The 24,591-nt window shown below is 36.1% G+C and overlaps 3 protein-coding genes across 3 annotated transcripts; 2 read left to right on the forward strand and 1 right to left on the reverse strand.

Annotated features, from left to right (window-relative positions):
* The first annotated feature begins 10,634 nt into the window (after window positions 1-10,634).
* LOC148205767 (uncharacterized) lies at window positions 10,635-14,377 on the forward strand. The gene is made up of 3 exons (XM_088112602.1): window positions 10,635-13,353; window positions 13,426-13,510; window positions 13,586-14,377. The coding sequence occupies exons 1-3, from the start codon at window positions 10,682-10,684 to the stop codon at window positions 14,375-14,377; spliced, it is 3,549 nt and encodes a 1,182-aa protein (XP_087968728.1). The 5' UTR covers window positions 10,635-10,681.
* A 163-nt stretch (window positions 14,378-14,540) lies between these two features.
* Window positions 14,541-17,604, forward strand: LOC148205768 (uncharacterized). The gene is made up of 6 exons (XM_088105277.1): window positions 14,541-14,545; window positions 15,118-15,244; window positions 15,323-15,601; window positions 15,693-15,797; window positions 15,883-16,261; window positions 17,411-17,604. The coding sequence occupies exons 1-6, from the start codon at window positions 14,541-14,543 to the stop codon at window positions 17,602-17,604; spliced, it is 1,089 nt and encodes a 362-aa protein (XP_087961403.1).
* Window positions 17,605-20,931: 3,327 nt separating this feature from the next.
* Window positions 20,932-22,083, reverse strand: LOC124821125 (uncharacterized). Its single transcript, XM_088105280.1, is given in 5 exon segments — window positions 20,932-21,024; window positions 21,100-21,195; window positions 21,374-21,449; window positions 21,663-21,851; window positions 21,935-22,083. Coding segments are annotated over 5 exon segments (603 nt in total).
* Window positions 22,084-24,591: the final 2,508 nt, after the last annotated feature.

Here is a 24,591-nt window from a genome sequence, read left to right on the forward strand (position 1 = left end):
TCAATGGTGGAACCTTTTTTGTGGTAGCAGTTTTGCAGTGTCCTGAGTTGAGGAAGGTGGTGGGTGGTTGAGTTGAAGGCGGGGTTCTTGGTGGGTGACGACGGGGTTCTGGTTGCATGACGACGGGGTTCCAGGTCCGTGACGACGACTAACATTTTCACGAGGGAGGATATTCGACGAGGCGGCGTAGACGAGGCGGCGTAACCAGGGGAGTGTCACTGCGTGACAAGGTCTTCCACTACCGCTTTAGAGGCTATTGAAGGGGCTACCGTCGAGGTAAGTTGTCATTTTGATTGATGAACTATAAAAGCTAAGAAGAATTTGTTCTGACTTTGTTCAATGTATGCTTTGAATTCGTTTGTGCAATATGATTTGTTATTATTGTTTTGTGTAGTGATGGTGTTGACTGTGTTTTGTTAATTTTCTTTTCATTTGCGTTAGGATAGAAGATGTTTTGTTCGGTTGATTTTAACAATTGATATAGTGGATTGTTCTATTTTAGGTGGCAATGATGTTATAAGAGTTGTGCTGTGTCATGAAATTTTCTCAATTGTCTTGTTGAGTTATAACAATGCTCAATCGTGTCATATATTTTCCTTTAATGATGAGATTTTAAACTATAAATGGTTGTTACCACCAGATGCATGCTTAGTATTTAATCTTGCTGTAATCAACTATCTATTAACAAGCACACACTCCTCCCTGTAGATAACACTATTTGGTGCATGATGAGAGGTAATCAAAGGTTTGGCAAGTGGTTAAATGAACAAAAACTAGAAAAAAACCTTAGGGTGTTTTTGGGAGATGAAAGATACAATTTTCTAAGTGAATTGTATAAGGGTTGATGTGAAAGTGATTAGATTAGAGAAGCAACAGTCCAACACTGATACTTTGAGGGGTCAGTTTCGTATTCACCTTTTTTTGTTTTTAGGTTTCGTCAATTATATGGGTCCATAAGAAGCAGGAATTGATTGTGATTTAACTCCAATACATCACATTCTCAGATCTGAGCTTGTGTCTTTTGTTCAACACATAAATATAAAATACCACAAGCATTAGGAAGGAACATACTAATGACAGGTTTAAGCACTTAATTAATGTGTTCCTCCATGAAGATACTGGAAAATTAGAGTATGCTCTGTTGGGTTATAATGATTGGTTGGGTCTAAAGTGAACTTAAAGGTTTAATTAGGTTATGGGAGCTTGTAGACTATAATTGTAACACTGCAACACTTATTCTATGGTGTTTTGTTCTTCATGAGGCTAGAATGGTCAATTAGAGTGCAATTAGATGGTTGATTGATGTTTTGCACATTGCCTTGATTGTCCAATACCACTTTCCTTTGATCTTCAATGGTCCACTGTGATCCTAGCACATCAAAATAGCTGTTGTGTTTGATCTCAAATAGCTAGAACAACATTTGAAACTATTGCTTTAAATCTGGTTTGGCATATAGGTCATTGTTGAACATCTTACATTAATCTTCTAGTGTCTTTGTTGATGTTTTAATTGTTGTTCCTGAGTCCAGTTAGTTGTTCAGAAGGTATTTGAATCTTTGAGTCAAATATTGGGTGGTGGAGTTGCTTAATTTGAGAAATATAGGGGTTGGCTAAGTCAAATTCTGGAATATTACATTTATGCATCCATTTGTTCTGCAAACAAGTTAGTTTTAGTGATTTCAACCTAATGATGCAAAGAAACTACGAGTTTTAGCTGCCTATGCTTTTTGACTCTTTAAACCACCAAAGGGCTGGAATTTTTCATGGACAAGTTGTTGTTTCAGTGCTGCATTTTTTAATTTTCTGAATTTGGTGCATTTTAACTTGTGTAAGAATTTAGTGCATTTGAATTAGGTGCTGAAAGTGGTTTTTGTGTACATTCGCTACATCTTACCTTATGCATGGGCCCTTATGGCCCTATTTTGGAGTGATTGTTGCATTTTATCTGTTTCTACCTCTGGCATTAGAGGTTGCTTTCACTGTTTGTTGCATGCTTCTCTATACACTTTTGCCTTAAATGTTTTTTTCGTTATATTCTCCAAACACTACACATGTTACTTGTTGTCCAAACCAATTGTTGTCTGTGACATCTGTGTATGGAGAAGCATTTATTTTGTCATTGGGTTTTGTACTTGGGTGATAGAAGCATAAAATATGCTCATAAGTTAGCTATATTTAGGAGATGATTGTAATGAGAAGTGAGGAAGAAGTGATATAGAGATGCATTTCTAAGAAGATAGAGTCAAAATAAAAGCATGTCTCTAGATAATGTCAAAATAAAAGCATGTTTCTGGATAGTGTACAATAAATAAGACAACCCAGAAGCTAAAGTAGTAAGAATAATAGGGTAAAAGTGGTAAGAATGAAAACTGTATAAAAGTACCAATTTTTGAAACTGTAAAATAACTATGTAGACAACTTTTAAAACATAAAAGAGATCAAAATGAAGTCACAATTCGAAAATAAGAACAAAATAAAAATTTAACTATTCAGCACCTAAAATTATACTAGAATAGGGTGAAATTCTAACACTGAAAATGTTCATTCTGTTGTAGAGACGTAAAACTATCTACAAAAGTTGTAATGGAATAGAAATGACAAATAATTGAGTGAAGAAGTTATTCCTAAGACAAGTTTTAAAAATGACTACTTAAACCTCTAAAATTGTAACTAGAATGCTAAAAATTTGCAAAGTGCACTAAACTAGCCTAAACTAGAAAGAAAATATCCTAAAAAGTTTAGAAGGGTAACACCTAGGTAATAAAAAACTCACACTACAAAAAGTACCTCAAACTAAAATTATGACAACCTATAACCTAAAGTAGTAAGTATAATAGGGTAAAAGTGCTAAGAATGAAAATTTTATTAAAGTACTAATTGAAACTGTCAAATAACTATCTAGAAAACTTTTAAAACATAAAAAAATAGATAAAAATTAAGTCACAAATCGAAAATAAGATGAAAATCAAATTTGACTATTGAGCACCTAAAGTTACACTAGAATAGGGTGAAATAGATTAGGATGCAAATGTGCATTCTGTTTTAGAGACCTAAAACTATCTACACCAGTTCTAATGGACTAGAAATGACAAATAATTGAGTGAAGTTTTGATTCCTAAGACAACTTCTAAAAATCACTACTCAAATCTCTAAATTTGGCACTTAAAACATAAAAAAAGTGTACTAAATAGGTGATAAATTAGAAATTCACCTAAAGTAACCTTAGAATGTGTAATCTTCATATTCTAACAAGTTTAAACTAGTTAAATGAAGGTAAGAAAGAAGTGAAATTGGTAGTGTACCTAAAACTGAAAATTGGACTACTTAAAACTGAAAATTGGACTACTTAAAACCTACAAAAGTATACTAAATAGGTGAGAAATTGGGAACTCACCTAAATTAGCATAAGGTTGTGTGTTCTACTAATCCTAACAAGTTTAAAGTTGTTAAATGAAGTTAAGAAACATGTCAAATTATATGAAGTAGTTAAATCTGACAGTTTGGGTACTTGAAACATTAGAAAGTGAAGTAAAAGGCTGAGAAAGTGGCAATTCACCTAAAATAGACTAACAATAACTAATGTTACTATCCTAACAAGTCTAAAATAGTGAAATGAAGCTAGGAAACTACTAAAAAGCAAACAACAACCTAAAACTCAAAGTTTGAGTACCTATAACCTAAAAAAGTGTACTAAAAGGGTGATTACTTTTCATTTTTCGTTCTGCTGTGATTCTCTGGTGTTTGGAAGTTTAAACAACTCCAAATTGATGTATTAAAGTTGTTAGAACCATTCATATAAAGTTAGAATCACCTGTATTCAATTGAATATGTCAAACCATCATATTTAAGGCATTTTTGGAACTTGGAAATTGAATTTGAGTTGTTGATCTATTTTGTGCCTAATTAGAGTTCAAACTAGTGTATTTTGATGAATTAAATTTGTTGAAATGATTACCAAAGTGTTAGAATAGCTTAGGCACAAAATACTTCCAAAACCACCAATTATGAGTCAACTTTGGGAAGTAGAAAGGTGATTTTGAGTAGCAATTTGGTTTTGAGTTAAAATTGAGTTTTAGAATGTTTTAATTCATCAAAAAAAGTTGCTAAAGTAGTTAGTTTTGATCTACAGTTGTTATTGTGTAATTTTGACATTTCTTCTGTTTGGCATGATGAACCATGGCTGAACATCTTTCAATTTTATTTCCTTGCAGATACAAAGTTATCAAACCTATAGCACACCTAGAAAAGTCTACTAAAGAGGTGAGTATTGAACTTGTTTTATAAATTTCACAGTTTGAGCAATTTGAGCATGCCTAAATTGTCTGTTTTGCTTATTATAGCCTTCATGAGAATTAAATTATGCAAATTGAGCATGGAAACTTATGTACATGCTTTATTTTAGTTTGTTGCTGATTGATGTGTGTAAAAGCCTATACATTGAAGACACTTTTGTGTTCTCTAATTTCAAAAACTATAACAATTGATAACAAACCTATTGAAAAAGGAGATAAAGTACATGCTTTAGGGTTGCCAACAACAATAAGAATGTGTATTTTACACTTCTTCTCATCTTTGCCTTTTATTTCTTTCTTCATTTTGCTCCTGCCAGGACCATGCCACCCCCCCACCCCCCACCCCCCACCCCCCACCATGCTCCTTCCTTTCTCATTTAACTTCCACCCAAAAATCATAGGCCAGGACCATTTCCCTCCAACATGCACCTAGGGTCTCACATATTTCAACCACTTGTTCATCCGATATCTATGCAAGAGTTTATAAACTCTCTCTCTTTCTGTAACATCAAAATCTCTCACTTTTTTATTTTAAAACTACAATTTAGATGTGTCATGTAATCATTGCTTGTTCCTCTCGGCCAAGGTTATTCAAATCTCACTTGTAAACTTTCTTAGGGTGCACTACCAAGTTTCTTTTAGAGGATAGACACTCAATGTTACAATCCCTCAGCTATTTGGCTTGTGTCTCAAAATTTGGCTAGTGGAGTTGCCAAATTTTCACTCTTTTTCTGACTATAGAATGATGTTTTAGGAAGCTAATTTCCGTTGCTGTATAGGCACTTAGATCAAGAGCTATACAAGTTTTCACCCCTCAAGATGCTACCACTATCTACACAAGTGTTGTCTGCTTCATTTTTTCCAAAAAAATGAGTCATAATTTGGTGGTTTAAGACAGGAAATGTCATAGTAGTGGTTGTAGGTCAAAACTAATCACTCCAGCAACTTGATTTAGTGATGTTAAAGTTGTTATAACTTTGAATTGGCTAAAATCCGAACTGTTACTCAAAAACACCTTGCCACTTCCCAATTTTGACTCAAAATTGATGGTTTAGTATACGACACAACCCTCAGCTTCCACCTCAAATGTCTGTGAAAATTGCTTGCCAGATTACATGACAGGGTATTTGGGTGGTGTCACATGACAGGGTAGGTCCATGATTTTTAAACTCCCAACCAAGGACAAATACTCCCTTCGGTGCCCTTTATTTCTAACCATTTCAAACAGTGTGTAAAGACTTTATTTGGATTGGAAAAGGAGGAAGTTGCCTAGTAGTAATTTTTACCTTTGAATCAAATTCCTCAACTTCCTCAAACAACTTAAAACATGACTCCCAACAGATAAGAATAAAATCAACAAACTCCCTTTCTGAAAAGTTTGAATCTTCAATATGCAAGCATAGTGATGGACATGATGCCAGCTAAAAACATATATAGACATGGTTAGTTTGACACAAGATTAAAGATAAATGTATATGTTGGAGTAACAGAGAAACACAAGGGCAGTAAGAATACATGTATCAAATGTACCTGGACTGACAAATCTGTACCTTGTAACAATCTGATTAAAGCACATTATAGAGGCCTTTTTGTATCATTTTTGATCTGTGAAGGATATAAAAGACAAAGAAAATGAATACAAATGAATTTTATTCTGGTTTCAAATTGTTAAATTTGTTTCAGTTATTGTCCTCTGATTCTGAAGCTTTGTACAACATTTTATAGTGTTGTTGAAGGTTGCTTAAGGTGTAGCCAACCATAATAAGCAATGCAATGCAATCTGCATACCTTGGTTGCTCAAAATCCTTTCCATTTGACTGTTTCAGAATTTAATTGTAGCTTTTCACCTTGCTGAACTTGTTTGAATTGTTTATTCTGCACTAAACTAGCCTAAGAAACTTCACACAAACTGTCCTAACAAGTTTAAGATGGTAAAACAATGATAAATAGAAAGTCACAGTACAAAAATAACTTAGAACTCAAAATATGACACCCTAGAACCTATAACTAGTTAGTAGAATACACTAAAAGTGGTCATAATGCAAACTGTATTAAAGTAGTAACCAAAACAGTAAAAGAACTATGTACACACGTTTTAAAACATAAAAAAAATAGAAATGAGTGGACAATTCGAAAACACAAAGAAATAGAAGATTTGACTATTTAGTGACCTAAAATTACACTACACCATGGTAAATTTGGTAAGAATGATGATGAGCAATCTGTTAAACAGGCCTAAAAGTCTCTACACAAGTTGTTACCTCCTAGAAATGACTAAGAATGGACTGAAGAACTGATTCCTATTACAGTATCTTGAAATCACCAGTAAAACCTCAAAAGGGCTACTAGAAATGCACTAGAATGGTCAAATTTTGATGACTGCACTAAACTAGCCTAAGAAACTTGAAACAAACTGTCCTAACAAGTTTAGGATGGTAAATCAATGCTAATGAGAAAGTCACACTACAAAAACAACTTAGAACTAAAAATATGACACCCTAAAACCTAAAACTAGTTAGTAGAATACACTAAAAGTGGTCATAATGCAAAATGTATTAAAGTAGTAACCAAAACAGTAAAACAACTATATACACAAGTTTTAAAACATAAAAGAAAGATAGATATGAGGGGACAATTCGAAAATACAAAGTATACAAAATCAAACAGCACTAAAAATGAAAACTGCACCAGAAAATGGACTTTAAAAGTGTGCTTTCAAACCCAAAAATGATTGGCAGTGTTTGTAAAGCTTAAGTGATGATTGAAGCAACTTTATATCATCAATTTAAAGGTGTTTAAACATTGAAACAACAAGGAATCATAGTACACTCGAAAATCACTAATTCACTTCCAAATTTAAGCAAAATGATCGGTTTTGGAAGTGATTTTGCATGTAGGCTAAAATTTGACCAAATGAAAAGTGCACACAAGTTTAAAATGGTAACATAAACTTGTTCAAACATTCACAATGCACACAAAGAAGCAGATGCTTCAAGTCACAGCTGCTATAGCCAATTATGCATCATTTTTAAACCAAAATTAACACTAGAAGTTTCAGTTTTTAGTACCTATAAAAGTGTACTTATAAGGTGAGAAATTGTCATTTCACCTAATGTAGACTCATTCTAAGGTATGTAAACATCCTAACAAGTATAACTTAGTCAAATCAAGGTAGGAAAGTACTGAAAAACAAATAATAACCTAAAACTAAAAGTTTTAGTATTTAGCACCTAAAAAGTGTGTTCAAAGGGTGAACAATTGCAAATACAACTAATGTAGACTAAGTTTAAGTAATGTGAACATCCTAACATGTCTAAAGTAGTGAAATAAACCTAGGAAACTATTTAAAAGCAAAGAATTAGGTACAACTCAAATTTTGAGTAGTTGGAAGGTATAAAAGTGTGCTTAAAAGGTGAGAATTTGCAACCACACCTAATGTACACTTATTTGAAGTAATGTGAACATCCTACCATGTGTAAAGTAGTAGTGGAATGAAGCTAGGAAACATGTCAAAAGCAAAGAATTACCTTAAACTCAAAGTTTGAGTATTTAGAACATAAATACTTTGGGTATTTTAACTAATGTGATTGTCAGTACATACTTTTATAGCTATTTCATTGCCTAAATTATGTTTATATGTATTATATATCCATGCTTCTATAGATATTTGATTGCCTAAATTATGTTCATCTTTATATTGTATGTTCATGTATATTGTCTTTCATTTATTAGGCTACAACTTGATTAAGTTAAGTAGTCATTTAAAATCCTATGGTACTACACACATTCTCAATGAAATGAGAAGGGTAAAAATACTATAAACACTTAGAACGTACAAAATATGTGGAAGTACTCTAGACAAGAGAACTTCAGTAGTAATAAGTTGTTGATGAGAGGGTCGCACCTCCTAACAAAAGTTGTGCATAAAAGAATGCAGTATAGACTAGGAAGTGACTCCTAGGTCGTCTCTCAAGGACCAAATTGGGTTCAGTCTTAGATCAACACGTAGTGGGGAGGGGTTTTGAAAAATTTTTGTGAATGCAATTGACTAAATTAAAATTCGAAATGAAATAAAACCAAACAACTAGTGACTAAAAAAAAAACACATGAAAGAACTAGCCTACGAGATCGAACGCTCTATGTTAGCCTACGGAGTACTAGATTATAAACAAATTAAATACATAAACTAATTAAATGCATAAACCATGATAAAAAAAAACGAGACTTCAAACAATACATCAAGCACCTTGTAGCAAATAAATCACCGAGCTTCTAAATTAAAAGTACGAAAATACTGTATCCCCTTTTCTTCATTGAAAATCGCGCAAACTTCAATTGTAAAAGCAGCAAAATAATGATAAAAACCCAATCTCTTGTAGCAGCTTGACCGTAGCCTTCAAATAAAGAAAATGCAATCCTTTTTTCCTCTCTTGCTTCCAACACGATGCTGCCCTTCCTCCGCGTGCTCCAATAAAATTTCTCCAGCAAAAATGAAAAGCGCAGTGCACATCCCTTCATTCATAAACCACCGCATCTCATTCTCTTTCCTGCATCACATTCCCGTAAACCATTCTTCCAGCAGCAGTGACAAGGCTCATGGAATAAAATAAAGAAGCAACAAGTAAAACAAGCATTCAAATACAATTCTTAGAGAAGATGGCACCACATAAAAACGTCAACAGAGAAGGAAATAAAGCTATTTCAGTAAATGCTTTCCAATGTTTAGAATGAGCAAATGATTCTTGGTCAAGCATTAAGATACAAGCAAAACCTCTGGAAACTGTACTCAATAAAATTCAATCAAAAGCTTCTTCTCTGTGGCAGCTGCACGCACCCCCCAAATGTTCAAAGCAGAAAAGAAAGGGTGGCGGCTGACGCTCCACCCCCAGCCCTCTCATTTTTTTCATTTAATATAGCATGCCCTATTCACTTTGGACACGTCAGCTGCTGGATGCACCCCCATTTTTGCTTGCTGTCACTAGGCCGTGGATGTTGCTGATGGACGATGAGTCCGCTTGAATTTCTGGACCGTTTCTGTGTGGGCTTCCCCCATCTCCGTGCAGCCCATTTTTCCCTGCACCGCTTGCTCTCCTTGCTGGACACAACGCTGCTGGGACGTGGCTTCTGGATTTCTGTGTGCACCTCCTAGCTTGCTGGACCGGTGGAAAGGCTCAAAAGCTGCTGGACCGTGTACCTTTTGCTTTTGCTGGAATGTGATTGTTAATTGCCTTTTGCACATGGGCTGCACCTCCTAATCTCTCTCGGTGCCTTTCTTTCTAATCACCATGCACCAAATTTTTACCACTTCTTGTCTTTTTCCCAAAAAGCAATTGGCATTTACTTCTCCTGCAAACCCCTTCCAATTGAACATATAATAAAATATTCCAAAGTTTATCTATCATTCCCGTAACTCATGCAGAAAATGAATTTGGAGTTTCTTCTACCATGTAAACCGTGTCTCCTTCTTTTAGGTGTCTAATCCAAAGAAAAATGGGTAGCTTTCTACGTGGCCTTCCCTTTGTCAATCAATACACCTCCTTTCCTTACTTCACTAAAACAAATCCACCTTCTCCACTTGTTTTTTTATTCCAGCCGTGGCTTCTCTATGGTGCTGGATGTGCATGTGGCTGCTTTCTTTTTTTTCTTTGCTATTCAATAAAGCCAAGTTGTTGTATGCCTTGTTTAAGAGTGTTGGGAGGTTTTAGCACTGTCCAATTATCAATTCTAGCCACCACAATTACTAAACAGCAAGCAAACAATGCAAACAGATTAGAAATCACTCAAACAGTAATCACTGGACTGACATATGAGAGTAAAATAAATACTGGGAACAGCACAGAACGAATTTGAACAAAGTAAAAACTATATGTTAAAATAGACATCCAGACGAAACTATGAAAAAAAACTGCATGGAAAACGGATAAGAATTGAACTCAAACGAGGTCACACAAGTTGACACAACATTCACGCGGCAGCCAGCGAAAATAAAAATGGCTAAGATGCATTTGGCTCAATTTCCATTTCTCATTTAACCTTCAAATGTCCCAAATTGTATCTCCAAATTTTCCTTGTAAAATAATTAGCTCAGATGATTCAAATTAGTTAAAATAAGAATTTCCGATCAAATTTAGCACAATTAGGAAAAATAGGAAAATACCGGACGTTTAAGCATAATTCCCCGACTAATTCTAGCACATTAAACTAAGTGAAGTGAGGAAAATATTGGTTCATCAGTTGTCTCCTCCAACTTTAATATTATGCCCCCCTTAGTATGTCTAAGGCATTTCAATACTGAGGACTTCTCTTTGCATGCCCTTATTGAATGCCTATGACCATAGTGTTCAAATTGCCTTCCATGTTCGACTTGAGTAGTAATAGGTTTATTACTTATGTCACATGGACTGTTGCTGTTTTGGCTAAGTTTTTATTTGTTTGGCTTGTCACAGAACATGGCCCATTTTCCCAACCATCGTGGATGGATGTACGACCGTTGTTATAGTGGAAGGAGAGGTTTGAAGGAATCTTTTGTCATCGGAGTTGAAGAGTTCGTGGAGACGGCCCGACGATATCAATATTATGCCCTTGATGGAGGGATTCGATGTCCATGCATCAAGTGTGAATGTACAATGATTTTGAAAGATGAAGTCGTCAAAGTTCACCTATACCAAAAAGGGTTCATGCCTAATTACACGGTCTGGACATTTCATGGTGAAGAAATTCCTTCGACCTCCACTGCAGCTGAAAAACGGCTTGCATCAGGTTCGAATACTGTTGTACATACATCTGAGATAGATCAATTTGCCTATATGCAAGAGATGGTCGACAATGCTCTTCGTCACCATGCTGAAGAAGCAGACGATAGTCATGATGAAGAGCCTCCAAATGAAACGACGCAGAGGTTTTACAATTTACTGACAGAGGCAAATCTACCTGTATTTGAAGGTTCATCTGAGTCAAAATTGTCAGTGTGCATTAGACTCATGGCTGGGAAATCTAATTGGAACGTTCCTATTCAAGCAGTGGACTTCTATACAAAACTGATGTTAGATTTGACACCACCAAACAATTTCATGCCCAAGAATTATTACCAAGCCAAAAAATGTGTTTCAAAGTTGGGATTGGATGTCAAGAAGATTGATTGTTGTGTTAATGGATGTATGTTATTCTATGACAATGACAGTGGCAAAAATGATGCATTGTTGGTTGAATGTAAGTTTTGTGGCTCACCTCGATATCATACAATGCATGCTGGACGGAGGCAAAAGAAACCAATTCCCATAAAGTCCATGTTCTACTTGCATATAATTCCAAGATTACAAAGATTGTTTACTTCAATGCAAACATCAGAACACATGGCATGGCATGATGGTAACAAAACTCCGGGATTTTTGCGTCATCCTTCTGATGGTGAAGCTTGGAAGCACTTCAATCGTAAACATCCATCCTTTGCTAGCGAACCACGTAACGTCAGACTTGGTCTATGCTCTGATGGGTTTACCCCGTACATTCAGGCGTCTGCATCACCATATTCATGCTGGCCCGTGATAGTTACCCCATACAATCTACCACCTGAGATGTGTATGACAAAGCCTTACATGTTTCTATCGTGTATAATACCAGGTCCATCTAATCCCAAATCATTGATTGATGTTTATTTGGAGCCTTTGATTGATGATTTGAAGCAGTTATGGAATGGTGTTTGGACATATGACGTTTCAAGGAAGCAAAATTTCCTTATGAGGGCAGCCTTGATGTGGACTATTAATGACTTCCCAGCGTATGGCATGTTATCTGGTTGGAGCACGCATGGTCGATTAGCTTGTCCACATTGCATGGAACATACAAAGTCATTCCAATTGAGTCATGGCCGGAAAAGTAGTTGGTTTGACTGCCATCGACGGTTCTTGCCAATTGATCACCCATTTAGAAGAAACAAAAAGGCATTTCGCAAAGGGCAAGTTGAAACGGATATGCCCCCGCCAAAGTTGAGTGGATCACACGTGTGGAGAAGAGTGAAAGACTATCCAAAAGTCACTGAATCTGGTCAAAATAGGCTAGAAGGGTTTGGGGAATGGCATAATTGGACTAAAAGAAGCATATTCTGGGAACTTCCCTATTGGAAGGACAACTTGCTAAGACACAACATCGATGTCATGCACACAGAAAAAAATTTCTTTGACAATGTCTTCAACACAGTTATGAATGTTAAAGGTAAGACAAAAGATAATGAGAAAGCAAGAAAAGATTTACCTTTGTATTGTGGACGAAAAGACTTAGAGTTGAAGGCACAAGGTAACGGCCGATTATTTAAACCGAAAGCAAATTACACCATTTCAAAAGACGAGGCAAGAATAGTGTGTGGATGGATCAAGGAGCTTCGAATGCCAGATGGATATGCTTCTAACTTGTCCAGATGTGCCACTGTTCAGAACGGTACTATTCAAGGGTTGAAGAGTCATGATTGTCATGTATTCATGGAGACTTTAATCCCTCTTGCGTTCAGTTGTTTGCCAATGCACGTGTTAAATCCACTGATAGAGATCAGTAACTTCTTTAAAGATTTGTGCTGCACGACACTAAAGGAAGATTCCCTTAAAAAGATGGATGAAAATATCCCGATTATTCTCTGCAAATTGGAAAGAATATTCCCTCCTGCATTCTTTGATTCAATGGAGCACATTCCAATTCATCTTGCATATGAAGCTTGGCTTGGGGGACCCGTGCAGTACAGGTGGATGTATCCCTTTGAAAGGTTTATGGGAGAATCCAAACGGTCAGTTAAAAATAAAGCTAGAGTGGAAGGCTCAATTTGTGCAGCTTACTTGCACAGAGAGACAACTTATTTTTGTTCACATTATTTCAAGAACTTCATGTTGTCCCCCACTCATGTCAGAAATGAAATGCAATGGCAAGTTGAACCACGTCAAGGTGCATTATCAGTTTTCCGACAATTAGGCCATCACGCAGGGAAAGAATTCACTCATTGGTTAACTGATGCTGAATTCAACTCTGGTCATGTCCATGTCTTGATCAATTGCAGTGAAGTCAAGTCGTACCTTGAGTATGTCATCATCCATCTCTAATCTATCAAACGGTTTAATTGTTATACACTAATGAATTTCATTTGTACCAGCTCATTTGTTGTGGCTGAGCAAGTCGCAGAAGGAAATACTTCTGCTAGAATACACTTAGAGTTTCCCCATTGGTTTAGAAATCAGGTCCGTAGTTTTCCCTACGTTTATAGCAAGGTTAATTTGACTATTGCTTTTATAATTTTGTTAGTACCTTTGTAGGTTTTTAATCAAGCATTAACTCCCACGGTTCAAGAGTTAAGACATCTCTCCAATTGGCCAATGCGATGTGTCAAAGAATGGCACACTTACTTCATCAATGGTTACAAATTCCATACACACGAATGGTCTAAAGGAAAGAAAACATCAAATTGTGGTGTGTATGTCAAGGGCCTAACAGAGGGGTCTTATGATGATTTCTACGGCATCATTCATAAAATATATGAGTTAGAGTACAACAACACTACTTCTCCAAACAGAGTGGTACTTTTTTATTGTGAATGGTTTGATCCTTCTAGAGCTGGTACTAGAGTCGATCCACGCTTTAATATTGTCGAACTGAACCAGAGATTAAGATATGGGCCTTTTGATCCTTTCATTCTACCATCTAATGTCAGACAGGTTTATCATGTGCCATATCCATCATTTCGCAATATTGACAAGCGTGGTTGGGCCGTAGCAATACAAACGAAGCCTAGAGGTCGCATAGACTCAAATGAAGTTGAGGAAGATGTAGCCTACCAACTTGACCAAATGTCACAATCACAAGAAATTATCGAAGTTGAACGTATAACCGCATTGGTTGACCCTGATGGTGATGGAGATGAATTAGAAGCAACAATACAAGGTGATGAAGAACAAGAGGAAGAAGAAGAAGAAGAAGAAGATGATGAAGAAGAACAACAAGAAGAAGATGATGATGATGATGACGATGAAGAAGAAGAACAAGAAGAAGAAGACGATGCTGAAGATGAAGATGAAGATGAAGATGATGATGATGATGACGATGATTGAATGTTGTTGAACATCTATTGTAGCAAATTGGACTATCATTTCGTTACCATTATCTAAAATACCATCTTTAAGTTGTTTGCAATTACTTATACATTGACTTTGAAAATAATTCATATCCTTCTTTATTTGTTTATATTTTTTCACTTTATTTGTAACCATTTGAATGCAGTAATGACAGGAAAAGGTTCAGAGCGTCCTGATAAAGGAAAAGGGGTAGCAAGGCCTACAAAGAGGCAACGGCAGGCACCAAAGTATGTACTTAGGGTGCCTGCTAGACTACCTACCCCTGCTCCCGGTAGTACATCAGCTGTGGGGCCTCCTCCTACCCCTAGTATACAGACTCCTACACCTGCAGTAGACCCTACTCCTCCTCCTGCAGTACACCCTTCTACTACCACTGCAGTAGACCCTTCTCCTCCTCCTGCAGCACACCCTTCTACAACCCCTGCAGCAGACCCTCTTCCTCCTCCTATTATTGCCACCCTCACTCCTCCCCCTATTGTTATTACCCCCACTCCTCTCCCTGACCCTACTTCTATACCTTCCTCATCTTCTGTACCTCCTTCTGAGACTGTCACACCACTTGGTGATCCAGATTCAAGTGGTGATGCTGAAGATCTTGACCCGCCCCTCCATGATCGACCATGGATTGAGCCCTATGGTAAAGGGTAAGTTTATAATCTGTTGATATCATTTGATGTTTAAACCATATTGTAATTGAAATGAGTTTTGTTATGCAGGTTTTTTCCATCTAGGGTTGCTTCCCAGGCCATCACACGTTCAATAAAGCAACAGTTTTTAAGTCCATGGCCTACTTGGGGAGCAATACCTCATGACGACAGAAAGGCATTCTGGCAGCGCTTTCAGGTGAGCAATCTATTACACTAATGTCCGTCTTATTTTAGTATGTTTTGTAATCAATGTTTGTTCTCATTAATGTTACAGATGAAGGTGCAGTGGAAACCTGAACATGAAAGTCAGATACACAGAAATTTCCACATGAAAGCATCTCATCGGCTATCAGAGATGTTTAGGGATGCCCGCAATGCAGGACAGCGTCCTAACTGGCTGGGTGAACACATTTGGAACTCTTTACTGGCCCATTGGAATACAGTAGAGTTCCGCAATAAGTGTGCCAAAGCCCAGCGGAACAGAGCGTCTGAAAGGGGTGGCACCCTACATACTGGTGGGTCGATCACCATTCATGAGCATGCCATTCGTATGGTATAATTTCATTACATAACTTTTTCTTTCATACATAAGTTATGTATATTCTATTTCATATGTAAGCTTCTAATTCTTAATTATGTTACAGGCACAGGCTCTAGGACGGGCGGTCCATGTTGATGAGGTCTTTGCACAGACTCATGTTCGGAAGGGAACTAATGAATTTGTTGATGAAAGATCTCGGAAGACTCATGTAAGCAAATAACACTATTACTATTACTAATTGTTCATTTATGTTATATTATCGTTCCCTGACATTGCTTTTAATGTTTCAACAGGAAGACTTTTCTACGAGACTTTCACAGGTTAGATCTGAACATGAGTCAGCTCCTACACCGGATGATGCCAGTAATGCAGATGATGACATCCGTAGGACACAGTGTTGGATCGACATCGTTGGTGGGAAGAAAAAAGGACGAGTGTATGGTGCGGGACAGCTTGCTGCAAACTATACAGCATCCAGAGGAGGTACTCTGAAGCACCAGCCTTCTTCTTCCACCAGTACTCCTGACGAGGTCGTTCTTCAACTCAGGCAGCAACTCCATGAACGTGACCAGGAGATCACTGATCTCAGAGCAGAGTTTACAAACTTTAAGGCCCTGGTCATGAGAGTCTTGCCTCAAACCTCACAGGACATACAAAATATCCCTCCCACCAGTCACGACCCTCCTCATCACCTGCTGCCACTCAGCAGCCCACATCAGTCCAACCCTCATCAGTCCAACCCTCATCAGTCCAACCCACACCAGTCCACCCATCAGTAGAGGAGCAGGATGATGAAGATCATTCTGATGATAGTTATGTACATTATTAGTTTCATTTTTTTATTATAACTTAGACAAACATTTAGATATTATAACACTTTGGACTTTATATCATTTCAGTGTTAATTTTATCTACTTCCAGACTTTGGATGTTAGAACATCCTTTTGTTACATTGTTTTATATTTGAACTATAATTACATTATCTATACATTAATGGATGTTCTATGGATTAATTGATGTTCAATGTATTCCTGATAATTGATTGCATCTTTGAGATGCACATTATGCATGTTTGTATGTGCTTGAAAACTGATATGCAGGTCTGTTTGTAATTGAAATTTGAAATACAGGTCTGGGTTGCACAAGAAATTCCATTTCTCTGAAACCTGCTCTGCAATTTACCGAAGGCTTTTGCCCTTCGGTAAATGCCCACTGTTGGTCATTACCGAAGGCTTCAGCCCTTCGGTAAATACCCTCGTTTGCTCATTACCGAAGGCTTCTGCCCTTCGGTAATTACCGAAGGCTTTCGCCCTTCGGTAATTACCGAAGGCTTTTGACCCTCGGTAATTACCGAAGGCTTTTGGCCCTCGGTAATTACCGAAGGGCGAAAGCCCTCGGTAATTGTTAGCGACAACGGATTTACCGAAGGATTTTTGGCCGTCGATAAGCCTTCGGTAAACACCCATTATCGACGGCCTTTGGCATTTACCGAGGGCTTCTGGCCTTCGATAATGCCCTACTTTTTTGTAGTGTAGAGAAGTCATCAATGAAGAGGATGAAATACCTGTTGTTGTGATGTGAAGGTGTTCTCATCGTCCATCGGAATCGTTAAACCGAACATGATAATCCCCTATTCATATCTTAAAATCATCTTACAATAATGTTGTCGCAAAATTACGGTGCAGAGCTACTGCCGAGGGAGAGAGAGAGCACTTTGACGCCATCCATGATTGCACGATCCATCCCGGCGAGAATGTTCTAGGTGAAGCAGTCGTCCATTCAACAAACTTTGTAAACTGTCACATGCACAGTCATGTGTAGTCTTGCTTGCGAATCGGAGGAAACTCACGTTTGCCATATGCAAACCTTTGCCATATGCAAACCTTTGCTATGGTTGCAGTGTGGGTACAATTTCATTCTCTACCACGTGCCGACACTGGCTTCTCTCCTTGGCCCCAGCTCTAGAGACCTTGTGGAACCCTCGTGGGAAATTTGGGATGGTCTCACATTCATAGTGCTTGCATGTCGAAAAGGCTTCTGAGTTCTCTGAAGAAGAATGCCCTTGAAACTTCCATGAGAGTTGCCAAAATTACTGCAAACCCTAGAGAAGTGGCGAAAGTGAAAGTTGAACCACGAACCGGTTCTAGTGCTAGTGTCGATAAGGTTGCAATGACGTAAACAGGTTCAAGTGGCAGTTCCGACACAAAACAATACTTGTTGGTTTGAAACCGAACTTACCTTGTAAAATCTTCCTTGTAAATCAAACTTACTGGACATGGAATGTTTATTAAAAAAAGGGTTAAATATCCTTTTGGTCGCTTAACTTTCATTGAAAATTGGAATTAGTCCCTCTTTGAAACTTTGGACCAATTTAGTCCTCAAACTTTAGAAATGTGTGAATTTAATCCTTTTAACTAAATTTTGTTAACTTTATTTTGATGTTTCAAACTCATTTCTAAGTTAACATTGAAGCAAAAATGTGTCAAACGGTGTAAACAACTCAAATGCTATCATGAAATACACTTGAAACATCAAATAAACCTAACAAAATTTAGTTAAAAGGACTAAATTTACACATTTTTAAAGTTTGGGGACTAAATTAGGCCAAAGTTTTGAAGAGGGACTAATTCCAATTTTCACTAAAAGTTAAGGGACCAAAAACATATTTAACCCTTAAAAAAATTTTGACACTCAAGTTAAAGACTCTGATCAAAATTTGGATTAATGAAAAAAGTGAAGTCAAATTATGGTTAAAATAATATTTATAAAACACAAACCCATTTGATTAAGCCTCAATTATGAACACATTGGGTCAAAGACACAATGACGAGCTTAGTTGTGAGAGTTTATACCTATTTTCTTTTGGTTAAGTTATCTAGAGCGATAATGTCTTCGACAGGCATACGAAGACACTAGTAGGCAGTATCTGGCTTAGTGAACAACATGATTGTTAAATAGATGCATACTTTGGGGTGAGAGACATATTACTTGGTGATCGATAGTCGACATTTGGTATCTGGTATCCTGCTAGGATCTTGGTAGACAATAAGATTCCATTTGTCATGGGTAACCCACTTAAAGGTTATAAGTAGCATGGCCGATGGGTCCCTGACCACATACAATACACTATCCCCCTAGTATTTCCATGTCTTGAAGGCATGCAAAGAGTGCAAATGTCTAACTTGTAGTTGAGCTTAGAGATCGATAGTTGGGCTACATGATTTTGCAAAAGAAGTTTGCAAAGGAACGCAATGACAAAGAGGTTTGAGTGATATGCTATCAAATTTGGAGGGATGTTAATGATTAGGTGCATGAATCAAAGCAGACATTGATAAATGTTATGAATGTTCGAGGACTTCTTGGAGGGGTAGGAACCAAAGCATTGTATTGAATGAGGGGTCTCGTAGGCCATTTCATAATGGATTTGGCCTATGAGGGTAGAAGACGAACCGTCACCACCATATTATAAATATGGGCGAGGTTAGCTATAATTTACCACCAAGTTTGGAAGAGCTTTGTTATTGTGGATAATTGCGAGAGAGGTGCTTTGCTTCTTATTATTGAAACGTGAAGTAATCATCCATCAAGGTATGTCAGGATCTGTTACCGGTAGTTCTGTCCACTATAAAAAAAAAATTGAAATTATCAACGGACATAATCCATTGAAAACAACTAATTTATTTCGATAATTTACATTTTCTAACGGTTTACCAACAATCACAAATCCGTCGGTAATTTCAGTATCACTAACCATTACCGATGGATATTGGTTGTTGGTAATTACCGGTGGACAAATCCTTCGGTAAATACTGACGAACAAATCCTATGGTATGTCCGTTGGTAAGTGTGTGACAAAGTCACTAGTACAAAAATACCGTATAACGTCGGTGTTTTTTTGGCCTTTTACGTCTAATTCGAGGTCGACGTCATACCGGGAGACGTTAATTTGACGTTGAACATAGAACAATTCGATGTTCATAGTAAAGAAAATCAACGTCGAATTTGGTCAATATTCAACGTTAATGATTTATTTTTGTTGTTTTTAATTAATTGTGATCCTTTTTAACAACTTTATGAGACCTCAAAAGTAGAAAAACAACAAATTTGAGTTTTTGGTATTTTATAAAACATGAACTATGAATGTGTAGTGTAGTATCAACAACAAACATCAATAACAAACAACAATAACAAACAACAAATAAGTTCAATCAAACAAGAACGACAAACAAGTTCAAAAAAACAACAACAAACAAGTTCAACAAAAACAATAACAAACAAGTTCAACAAATAAGTTCTTCAAAATGAAAACTAACCTTCAGAAGGTGGGTTCGTCGAAATAAAGTGTTCCCACTTATGAGAGAGAAAGAAGAATGCGCCTGTGAAGGACAAGAACACGAAAATAATCGGTCAAAACAAACGAAAATCATACCTAAAGTAGTTAATTAACATGCATTTCTAACAAATGAAGGAAATATTACATGTGATGGTCGTCAAACTTCATTATAGAAAAGTTTGAGCAGAGAAGAGGGTATCGCGCGTTAAGAAAAAGTGAATGAATTTTCATTCTCCCGCTCACATTTTTATTGAATTCACTAACCTTTTAACGTCTAACGTTAGGGCATTCGACGTTTTATATCCTTTGGACGTCTAATTCTAGGGAATTTGACGTCATATGTAAATACATTTTCACCTTCCACTAGTGGAAAAATCGCTTTTTATGATAGGTAAAAATGACCTATTATGATAGGTAACCTGACATCACAGTTCTGGGCATCATAATAGGTCTGCGCATTTTATGACGTACAAAACACTCCATCATAATAGGTCCAGCGTATTATGACGTACTTTCTGTGACCTATCATAATAGGTCCAGTGTATTATGACAGATTTTCACTTATCAGTCATATATAGCGAATTTATTATGATGTAGTTGGATTTACCTATAATAATATGTAGCGTTTTATGATGTAAATTTTTTCACCTATCATTATATGTAAAATATATTATGACAAGTAATTGTTCACCTATCATAATATATACTTTTCAGAAATAAGCTTTTATTACATACATTGTTCACCTATCATAAAACTTGTTTTGTAAGAAAAAAATTCATTATTACATTTGACATATCCATTCAATTTACAATTAATTTCCCATATTATAATCTCGTCAATGAATTTATAATCAATATAACATGAAATGAACATATTCAATTAAACTAACATAATGAAATTCATTTCAAACATTAAATTGTGTAATAATATTTAATACATAATTTGTACATCAAACCATATATTAAATCCAAATATAACATTAACCTACACTACATTGTAGTCAAGTTTCTACAATTTACTAACACTTAAAATAAAAGAAGCCCACTTAGTTCTAATGTCTTCAATGTCTGGAGCTTCCATTGGAGATGAATCATTAAAGATCTACAAATAAAATAATTAAGTTAGAACAATTTTGTAATGAACAGTTAGATAAGTATTTAGTTAGTTTTTTAATACCTTATTCCATGAATCAGTAATGTTTGTACAAATAATGGTGTGCATGTGCTTCATTACGTAATACCCACACTCATAGCTGCCCAATTGATGTTGACACTGTAAATTAAACATAAATAATCAAAACTCATTCAAACTAAGGGCACAAAAGATCATATTATACTCTAGCTATAGCCTTTGTACCATGTAGCTTTGATCAATTTTGGTAAACCAATAAGCCAATTCCTCATAAGAATAGCAAAATCATAAAATACAGAACAAGGTCAACTTCTCTTACATTAGGTGTCACTATTTGCATCTTCTTCCTTGATACAGATGGAATACCCCACAACCTTGAAATAGCCTCCAAAGACCTACAAAAGATATACATTCATTATATCATTATAATCATATAGGAAGGAAACAAAATAGAAAGGAAAACTTACGCCTCTAAAATATTTTTGATGGACAATGTGTTAGCTTTCTTATGCAAGGAACATAAGAGAACTACAAGAGAACTATCCAGAACAATTACTAGCAATTGCCAATGACCCATACAAGTGACAATAATATTAATTAAAAATAACTTTTAAATTAGTTACCAAGAATTCAAAATTTGTGTACTTAAATAGACCTCTTTACTAGCTTTTTCAAACATCTCTGTTAAGTATTTTTTCACTTCCTCTGATTTAATTCCTACACTTTGAATGATAACAGGGTCAAGAAATCCATAGATAGTAGCATTCTTTTTCTCGATGCTAAGGTGATGCAAATACCTTCAATATGAACAAATAATGTTAGAATCAATACATGAATGCAATATGAGAGTATTTTCATGGTTTGTCAAGGTTGAACTTACAAATTCCAGACTCGTAGAACTGTTGTAGAGAGAAGATCATTACCAATGACAATTTCACAAATATCCGTATGAGATACAAATAAAGTGGTGGTAGCAGTCTTGCATGTCAGTTCAGGAGGCATATTTATCACAATAGTTTTACTCCCCATTATCACTACCGATGCACCAAGTTGTTGTAGAGGAGACAATGGTGGTTGTGGAGGTGTAACAATGTTTGTCTTCTTAGAAATGTCTTACATTTGAACACAAAATAAGTCTAATAATATATGCATCCAAATACAAGAAATACATAAGTAATTAAGGTAAGTATGAATAACAATACTTACTAAAATTGGCTTTGCCAATCTGGATGGCTAAATGAAAAAATTCCCTGGTGCTTGTCCCACTATTTGAACCTCCTCACTAGGAACAGGAACCTGAGTAGAACAATCTTTAATATCTACAACCACCACTCGCAACATATCATCTTTAATAGTCTCATGGTGGATGGTGCTTCCCAAATTATATATTTTACCTAAGACACAAAAGTAGATGACAATTGTTGAGTACAATGGTTGACACTAATAAGAATAACTACAACATTAAACTTGGTAAATATTAAGAAGATTCAACAAAGCATACACAATTTATATCTTATAAACTATAAGTAAAGAGGGATTCCCTACATGTATAATGATGTGTGATTGAGAAGATGTGAAGAAGAAGAAGAAGAAGAGATGAGAATGATCTTCATCACATTGAGAATGTGTAATTGGGACCTCATTCTATTGGTTTTGTATAAGCTACAGATGTGGTCGTGCTACTATTATTCAATTCTGTTTTGAATTCTTTTCATAAATTTCCAAAGAAATTTTGCGTATAATGGTGCTAGTCATTTTCCAAATCAGTAGTGGTTACTGTTGCATCAAGGAAAGCACATCAAATAAGCTATGAAGTGCCTTTGCACAACTTGAGTGCTTAAACCATATGACTGCAAAGTTTTCAGCTTATCACCGTGCTGACTTTGCTTTGAATCACCAATTGGAGTTTAACTTCACCAAGCTGATATTCTTCAGCTTGGTTCAGTGTTAATACCTATTTCAAAGTTGTTTTCATTGTTGTCTGGTCCTTTGTTTCACTAAAACTCAGTTTGGGGTGTGAGGTTGCTTATTTTCCTGCATAATGGTTTGTTAGGAGGTCATATTCTGATCTATGTTGTTTCTATTCCAATTCCCAGCTTAAACAAATCTAATTTCATAATATAAAGTTACTGGAATTGATTAATTAACCTTAGAGCAACTTGTGTGCATTTTTACATCTCAAAACCCCATTCGAAGTTCATTTTTCGTACAAGTGGATGCTGTCGAGCCTGACTTTAATTTCACATTGCAAGTAGACTTGGTTGGATTGAGTAAAAGCCTAGAATCAACAAAAAGAAAGTATAACAATTAAAATTGATTAATATTTGTTCTACTTTCTCCAGACCCTGTAGAACATTAAAATTGGTTTCTCCTCTTACAGTGCTTACTTATAGTACTTTGTGAAGAGTAATAAACTTTTGGTGGATGAAAAGTGAGAAGTTTATAGAATACAATAATATAGGAGTTTTAATTCTCTTAATTGAAGTTAAAGACACCAAAAAAAAAACTGCCTAAGACATTGAGGCAACAATAGAATGGTTCATGGGATTACAGTGATAAAAACCTATGAATATCACTTGTCTAACTTGATAAAGGGGGTAAAATATTTAGGATGGTAAAAAATTAACTAGTTGTTGGTCTCTGGTTCCCTTATCAGCAGGAGTCTTAGAGCTTTGTTAGTTGAACATCATACTCTTTTGCATCTATTGTGATGCTATTATATTGGATTATATTGGATCTGTTAGTCAAATATATTTTTTTTGTTTTCTTTTTGTATTGTTAACTCATTTAGCATGGTGTGTATTTTTTTTCTTACCTCTTGCCTTGAGGAATTAAAAATCCCTAGTGCCTATTGGGGTCTAGAGGAGGGAACCTCCAAATTGTGAATTATTGTGAATTATAGACTACAGGAGTTTTTCCTCTTACAATGCTTACTTATATGAGTGAGATTGGCATGACTAATGCAAAACACAATTTGCTATATACATAGAGAAAATGAAGAAATAAATTGAATTTACCTAAGGCCACCAAATGCCCGGGGGATCATCAACATACAACTCACAATCAACAGGGACATCAACACCATCCCTTGATTCATCAGGAAGAGGACAACTCCCCTTTGTGATAGCAACAACCGGGGGAGCTCCCTTTGGTGGACCTTGAATAGCCAATCCTAAGGATGCTATCTCAGATTTGATTTCTAACAATAACTCATCTCTCAATTCTGGGAACAACTCTTTCTTAAACTCATTTCTTAGCACCTTCTGATTGGATTCAATAAGTTGTGCTAAAGTAACCCTTTGAGTAGCACCACCAAAGAATTGTTTGATGCCTACCCGTCCTCCAACACCACGGACATATCCTGGCTTCTCAGGACGTCTAATTATGTTGTTTTAAAGACTTAATTGCAATAACTTTAACAAAACCCCAAGTCTCTTTCCCGTCATCTCATGGATCTATCATGTTTTATCTTCATCTGTAGCATCACCTGCTCCCGTATAACATCACAAATTATACGATCATCGCATTCACATGCAC

This window comes from Vigna umbellata, chromosome 1 (genome assembly GCF_029865625.1).
Source record: "Vigna umbellata cultivar VRB3 chromosome 1, Vumbellata_1.0, whole genome shotgun sequence".
Taxonomy (NCBI): Eukaryota; Viridiplantae; Streptophyta; class Magnoliopsida; order Fabales; family Fabaceae; genus Vigna; species Vigna umbellata.

What these genes read in the sequence shown, in the direction of transcription:
- LOC148205767 (XM_088112602.1), top strand. Translation starts at nt 10,682, where the DNA reads ATGTCACATGGACTGTTGCTGTTTTGGCTAAGTTTTTATTTGTTTGGC. An exon ending in GAAGTCAAGTCGTACCTTGA is followed by an intron (nt 13,354 to 13,425) that starts GTATGTCATCAT and finishes CATTTGTACCAG; the next exon opens with CTCATTTGTTGTGGCTGAGC. An exon ending in CCCATTGGTTTAGAAATCAG is followed by an intron (nt 13,511 to 13,585) that starts GTCCGTAGTTTT and finishes GTACCTTTGTAG; the next exon opens with GTTTTTAATCAAGCATTAAC.
- LOC148205768 (XM_088105277.1), top strand. An exon ending in AAAGATCTCGGAAGACTCAT is followed by an intron (nt 15,798 to 15,882) that starts GTAAGCAAATAA and finishes ATGTTTCAACAG; the next exon opens with GAAGACTTTTCTACGAGACT. An exon ending in ACAAAATATCCCTCCCACCA is followed by an intron (nt 16,262 to 17,410) that starts GTCACGACCCTC and finishes AGTCATGTGTAG; the next exon opens with TCTTGCTTGCGAATCGGAGG.